The sequence below is a fragment of the Sesamum indicum genome, linkage group LG3, assembly GCF_000512975.1.
Source record: "Sesamum indicum cultivar Zhongzhi No. 13 linkage group LG3, S_indicum_v1.0, whole genome shotgun sequence".
NCBI lineage: Eukaryota > Viridiplantae > Streptophyta > Magnoliopsida > Lamiales > Pedaliaceae > Sesamum > Sesamum indicum.
In genome coordinates this window covers 6,905,712-6,913,281 of record NC_026147.1, presented here as the reverse complement: position 1 = coordinate 6,913,281, position 7,570 = coordinate 6,905,712, and the positions used below count along the sequence as shown (strand labels likewise).

The 7,570-nt window shown below is 34.9% G+C and overlaps 1 protein-coding gene across 1 annotated transcript in view; it reads left to right on the top strand.

Annotated features, from left to right (window-relative positions):
- Window positions 6,380-7,570, top strand: part of LOC110011706 — a 21,230-nt gene continuing 20,039 nt past the window's right edge. Inside the window, exon 1 of the mRNA XM_020692484.1 lies at window positions 6,380-7,541. Within this exon, the coding sequence (XP_020548143.1) occupies window positions 6,380-7,541 (1,162 nt within the window). The remainder of the gene's footprint in view (window positions 7,542-7,570) is intronic.

Sequence of the window (7,570 nt, the reverse complement as noted above, 5' to 3'; positions counted from 1 at the left end):
TGTTTCCCTTATATACAAACTTGTAGTTTTTATTACACTTAACAAATTTACCACACAAATACTTGGGTCTAGACCAACGTTTAGGTCTAGTTTTGTCGAATCCTGAAAAAGTTCATGATTTAGTTGTTCTGCAAGGTTTTATTAAAACAAGTTTGTTTCCCATTTATACAAACTTGTAGTTAGTATTGCGCTTAGCAAATTTACCATACAAATTCTTGGATCTAGACAACCGTTTGGGTCAAGTTTCATCGGATTTTGAGAACTTTAAAAATTTAGCTATTTTGCACTGTTTTTATTAAAGTAAGTTTGTTTCCCTTTTATACAAACTTGTAGTTATTATTACGCTTAGCAAATTTACCACATAAATTCTTGGGTCTAGACCAACGTTTGGGTCAAGTTATATCGAATTTTGAAAACATTCAAGATTTAGCTGTTTTTACGATTTTATTAAAGCAAGTTTGTTTTTCTTTTATAAAAACTTGTAGTTATTATTAAACTTAGCAAATTTACCACACAAATTCTTGGGTCTAGACCAACGTTTGGATCCAGTTTTGTCGATATCTGAGAATGTTCAAGATTTATCTATTTTGTGTTGTTTTATTAAACCAAGTTTGTTTTCCTTTTATACAAAGTTGTAGTTATTATTACGCCTAGCAAATTTACCACACAAATTCTTGGGTCTAGACCAACGATTGGGTCAAGTTTCATCGAATTCTGAAAACGTTCCAGATTTAGCTGTTCTGCATGGTTTTATTAAAACAAGTTTGTTTCCCTTTTATACAAACTTGTAGTTATTACTATGCTTAGCAAATTTACCATACAAATTCTTAGGTCTAGACCAATGTTTGGATCAAGTTTCATCGAATTCTGAGAACGTTCAAGATTTAACTGTTTTGCACTGTTTTATCAAAGCAAGTTTGTTTCTATTTTATACAAACTTGTAGTTATTATTAAGCTTAGAACATTTACCAAACAAATTCTTGGGTCTAGACCAACGTTTGGGTCAAGTTTCATCGAATTATGAGAACGTTCAAGATTTAGCTATTTTCGAAGGTTTTATTAAAACAAGTTTGTTTCACTTTTATTCAAACTTATAGTTATTGTTACGCTTAGCAAATTTACCACACAAATTCTTGTGTCTAGACCAATGTTAGGTTCAAGTTTCGTCGAATTCTGAGAACGTTCAAGATTTAGTTGTTTTACACGGTTTTATTAAAGCTAGTTTGTTTTCATTTTATACAAACTTGTAGTTATTATTACACTTAGCAAATTTACCAAACAAATTCTTGGGTTTAGACCAATGTTTGGGTCAAGTTTCGTCGAATTCTGAGAACGTTCAAGATTTAGCTGTTTTACACGATTTTATTAAAGCAAGTTTGTTTTCCTTTTATACAAACTTGTAGTTATTACTACGCTTTGCATATTTACCACAAATTCTTGAGTCTAGACCAACGTTTGGGTCAAGTTTTGAACATTCAAGATTTAGTTGTTTTGCACGGTTTTATTGAAGCAGGCTTGTTTTACTTTTATACAAACTTGTAGTTATTATTATGCTTAGCAAAATTTCCACACAAATTCTTCGGTAGACCAACGTTTGGGTCAAGTTTCGTCGAATTCTGAGAACGTCCAAGATTTAGCTGTTTTGCACGGTTTTAGTAAAGCAATTTTATTTCCCTTTTAAACAAACTTGTAGTTATTACTACGTTTACCAAATTTACCACACAAATTCTTGGGTCTAAATGATAACTCTGCAATTATAATGATTTTATAGCAATTTAATCCTCCTTTTTAAGCCAAAATATTCCTAATTATGTGATTTTATTGCATATTCAGCAAAAAGGAAGATTACGAGGACGTTTCTGCAAAATTGACAAAGTGTGCCCACGCTTAATGGAGTAGTCAACTCGTGATAAGGATAAGCACGAGCGATTTCCCCAAGAGATAAAGGAATCAAGTGTTTAGATTTAGAAAGGATTCTTTTAAGCTTATCTTTTGTAATCTATTTACCTTTTTAGAGTTTATCACGTATCTATCCCCCCACTACGTCTAGATTCGTAGGGGACTTTTATTATAAATAGGGGGGATCTCTTCATTAGAAGACGTTCAGTTTTTATGTTAGAACTTTATAGAATTCTCTGTTCATCTCTTCTCTTTAATTTTATTCTACTATCGGAATTAATGGAATTCCACTTTCTAGTGTGTTCTTCTATTAATATGTCCGGCTAAATTCCTTATTTTTCTGGTTAAGGTATGGTGATTGCTTGATTCCCATTATGTTGTGAGATCTAATCTGCGTTCTACACTTGTCAAACAAATATTCATGCTATTCTCTGTGCTTTAATTACAAACGTCTGATTTATGAATGATTCGGCCGGTTGTTCATTATCAAAAAGGTTTGCTTAGCTAATTGGACTTTATAAATCCGTGTAATTGTTTATTTAGTTCAATGCTTAGTAGCAACGTAGCATAATTGGTTATGTCACAGTATTTAGTTATGTTATGGGGAATGCATGATTTAGTTATTTATTACGCTTAGCAAATTTACCACATAAATTCTTGGGTCTAGACCAACGTTTGCGTCAAGTTATATCGAATTTTGAAAACATTCAAGATTTAGCTGTTTTTACGATTTTATTAAAGCAAGTTTGTTTTTCTTTTATAAAAACTTGTAGTTATTATTAAACTTAGCAAATTTACCACACAAATTCTTGGGTCTAGACCAACGTTTGGGTCAAGTTTCATCGAATTATGAGAACGTTCAAGATTTAGCTATTTTCGAAGGTTTTATTAAAACAAGTTTGTTTCACTTTTATTCAAACTTATAGTTATTGTTACGCTTAGCAAATTTACCACACAAATTCTTGTGTCTAGACCAACGTTAGGTTCAAGTTTCGTCGAATTCTGAGAACGTTCAAGATTTAGTTGTTTTACACGGTTTTATTAAAGCAAGTTTGTTTTCATTTTATACAAACTTATAGTTATTATTACACTTAGCAAATTACCAAACAAATTCTTGGGTTTAGACCAACGTTTGGGTCAAGTTTCGTCGAATTCTGAGAACGTTCAAGATTTAGCTGTTTTGCGCGGTTTATTATCCCATGTTTGTTTCCCTATCATACAAACTTGTAGTGATTATTACAATTAACAAATTTACCACACAAATTCTTGGGTCTAGACCAATGTTGGGTCAAGTTACGTCGAATTCTAAGAACGTTCAAAATTTAGTTGTTTTGCGCGGTTTTATTAAAGCAAGTTTATTTTCGTTTTACACAAATTTGTAGTTGTTATTACGCTTAGCAGATTTACCACATAAATTCTTGGGTCTAGACCAACGTTTGGGTCAAGTTTCGTCGAATTCTGAGAACGTTGAAAATTTAGCTGTTTTGCACGGTTTAATTAAAGCAAGTTTATTTTTTTTGTTTTTGTATAAACTTGTAGTTATTATTATGTTTAGCAAATTTCCCACACAAATTATTGGGTCTAGACCATCATTTGGCTCAAGTTTCGTCGAATTCTGAGAACGTTCAAGATTTAACTGTTTTGCAAGGTTTTATTAAAACAAGTTTGTTTCTCTTTGATACAAACTTATAGTTATTGTTACGGTTAGCAAATTTACCACACAAATTCTTGTGTCTAGACCAACGTTTGGGTCAAGTTTTCTCGAATTTTGATAACGTTCAAGATTTAGCTGTTTTGCTCGATTTTGTCAAAGCAATTTTTTTTCCTTTTATACAAACTTGTAGTGATTATTATAATTAGCAAATTTACAACACAAATAGTTGAGTCTAGACCAACGTTTGGGTCAAGTTTCGTCGAATTTTGAGAACGTTGAAGATTTTGCTGTGTTGCACGGTTTTATTAAACCATGTTTGTTTCCCTTTTTTACAAACTTGTAGTTGTTATTACGCTTAGCAAATCTACCACACAAATTCTTGAGTTTAGACCAACGTTTGGGTCAAGTTTCGTTGAATTCTGAGAACATTCAAGATTTAGCTGTTTTACACGGTTTTAGTAAAGCAATTTTATTTCCCTTTTAAACAAACTTGTAGTTATTACTACGTTTACCAAATTTACCACACAAATTCTTGGGTCTAAATGATAACTCTGCAATTATAATGATTTTATAGCAATTTAATCCTCCTTTTTAAGCCAAAATATTCTTAATTATGTGATTTTATTGCATATTCAGCAAAAAGGAAGATTACGAGGACGTTTCTGCAAAATTGACAAAGTGTGCCCACGCTTAATGGAGTAGTCAGCTCGGGATAAGGATAAGCACGAGCGATTTCCCCAAGAGATAAAGGAATCAAGTGTTTAGATTTAGAAAGGATTCTTTTAAGCTTATCTTTTGTAATCTATTTACTTTTTTAGAGTTTATCACGTATCTATCCCCCCACTACGTCTAGATTCGTAGGAGACTTTTATTATAAATAGGGGGGATCTCTTCATTAGAAGACGTTCAGTTTTTATGTTAGAACTCTATAAAATTCTCTGTTCATCTCTTCTCTTTAATTTTATTCTACTACCGGAATTAATGGAATTTCACTTTCTAGTGTGTTCTTCTATTAATATGTCCGGCTAAATTCCTTATTTTTCTGGTTAAGGTATGGTGATTGCTTGATTCCCATTATGTTGTGAGATCTAATCTGCGTTCTACACTTGTCAAACAAATATTCATGCTATTCTCTGTGCTTTAATTACAAACGTCTGATTTATGAATGATTCGGCCGGTTGTTCATTATCAAGAAGGTTTGCTTAGCTAATTGGACTTTATAAATCCGTGTAATTGTTTATTTAGTTCAATACTTAGTGGCAACGTAGCATGATTAGTTATGTCACAGTATTTAATTATGTTATGGGGAATGCATGATCTAGTTTAAACGAATTGTCCTCGTAGGAGTTTGTTGATTAGAATCAGGCCATTCTAATTCTTAATGTTGTTAATAGATTAAATCTTGTGGACGTTCCCAAGATTGTCTGTTAATTAGAGATCTAGCCAACGGTCGTACCTTGGCTAACGAAAAGGTAAGGAAAGGTGAGGTTGTTAGGTCGTACCAACGACCATAACTGGTTTATTTGTCCAATACACGTGTTATTCTTGCATCAATGATCAACTCACGAGAATCAAGCATAATCCTAGCCTTAACCGGGAAATCTCTCTCTCATATCTCTATCAGGTATATTACGCCTAGCAAATTTACCACACAAATTCTTGGGTCTAGACCAACGATTGGGTCAAGTTTCATCGAATTCTGAGAACGTTCCAGATTTAGCTGTTCTGCATGGTTTTATTAAAACAAGTTTGTTTCCCTTTTATACAAACTTGTGAGATCTAATCTGCGTTCTACACTTGTTAAACAAATATTCATGCTATTCTCTGTGCTTTAATTACAAACGTCTGATTTATGAATGATTCGGCCGGTTGTTCATTATCAAGAAGGTTTGCTTAGCTAATTGGACTTTATAAATCCGTGTAATTGTTTATTTAGTTAAATGCTTAGTAGCAACGTAGCATAATTGGTTATGTCACAGTATTTAGTTATGTTATGGGGAATGCATGATCTAGTTTAAACGAATTGTCCTCGTAGGAGTTTGTTGATTAGAATCAGGCCTTTCTAATTCTTAATGCTGTTAATAGATTAAATCTTGTGTACGTTCCCAAGGTTGTCTGTTAATTAGAGATCTAGCCAACGGTCGTACCTTGGCTAACGAAAAGGTAAGGAAAGGTGAGGTTGTTAGGTCGTACCAACGACCATAACTGGTTTATTTGTCCATACATGTGTTATTCTTGCATCAATGATCAACTCACAAGAATCAAGCATAATCCTAGCCTTAACCGGAAAATCTCTCTCTCATATTTTTACCAGGTATTTTTAATTATTTAGTTTCCAATTACTCCTTTTTATCAACAACCTTTCCCATTATTTTCTATTTTTCTAAAAAGAAATTAACTTAAAACCAATCCTTGTGGATCGACCCTACTCCCACTTTCACAAGTGTAGTAGGAATTATTTTTGGTGATTTCGACACTCAATCACTACAAGACTATCCAACTACCTCCCCAAAAATCAAGCACAAGCACAAAGCATAACATACCTTCCCCACACCAAGCACATACATTGTCCTTGGCGCCGTTGCCGGGGATTGGCGTTTTTAAGTATATTTCTTTATTTTCTTTTATTACTTGATTTTATCACCATTGATGCCAAGGTCTTCTCGTACAGGTAAATTGGTATACGATCCGAAAATCGAAAAGACCGCACGAAGACTTCGTCGAGAGACTAAACAACAATTGGAAGGAACATCCGCTCCATACGAAGACAAAGAAGATATAACCTTGGAATTTGAGAAATCCCTAAGCGAATCCGAAGAAGAGATAATGGCTTTGATTCCTGAAAGATCGATCAATGACATGACGTCGCCCGATCTGAACCAGCAGCCACTGTGCATTGAATACCCCGATTTAGAGGTAGATTTTGAACTGAAATCTGGATTAATTCATTTACTTCCTACCTTCCGTGGTCTCGCAGGTGAAGATCCACATAAGCATCTGAAGGAATTCCATGTGGTGTGTTCCGGAATGCGACCACAAGGCATAAGCGAGGAACAAGTCAAATTGAGAGCATTCCCCTTCTCTCTCGCCGATCAAGCGAAAGAATTGGTTGTACTCCTTCCTTCAGGATCCATTACAAGATGGAACGATCTCAAAAAGCAGTTTCTTGAGAAATATTTCCCTGCCTCAAGAGCCACAACAATCCGGAAGGAGATCAGCGGGATTCGACAATTCGCGAGAGAAAGTCTTTTCGAATATTGGGAAAGATTAAATCGACTAGTGGAAAGTTTCCCCCATCATCAAATCCCGAACCACTTGTTGATCCAGTATTTCTATGAAGGTCTATCAAATATGGATAGGAAACTAATAGATGCGGCAAGTGGCGGACCATTGTTCGACAAAACCCCCACCGAAGCGCGTAAACTAATCTCAATTATGGCGTCCAACACGCAAAAATTTGGGGTTAGACACGATGATCCACTTAGAAAAAGCAATGAGGTAAGTAATCTTGAAGAACGTTTAAATCAACTCACAACTGTTGTTGAAAAAGTTGTTGCAGATACTTATCAACAAGTCAAAGCATGTGGTATCTGCACCTTAACGGGACACGCCACCGACATGTGCCCAACTCTTCAAGAATCAACTACCGAACATGCCAACGCCGTAGGAGGATTCGCCGGACAACAACAGAGAAGATATGATCCTTTCTCCAACACATACAACCCCGGATGGAGGGACCACCCGAATCTGAATTGCGGCAACCAACACTTTCAAACACCCCAATACCGACCACCTCCACAGCCTAACCCCACGCCAAACACATCTCTCGAAGACATGATGAAAGCACTAGTGACCAACACACAACAATTCCAACAACAGACCCAGGCGAACTTCCAACAATTCCAACAACAGACTCAGGTGAGCATTCAAAATCTAGAATCTCAAATCAGTCAGCTGGCGTCGTCTGTTGGTAAGCTAGAGTCTCAAGGTAAGCTACCTTCTCAATCTGTCATTAAC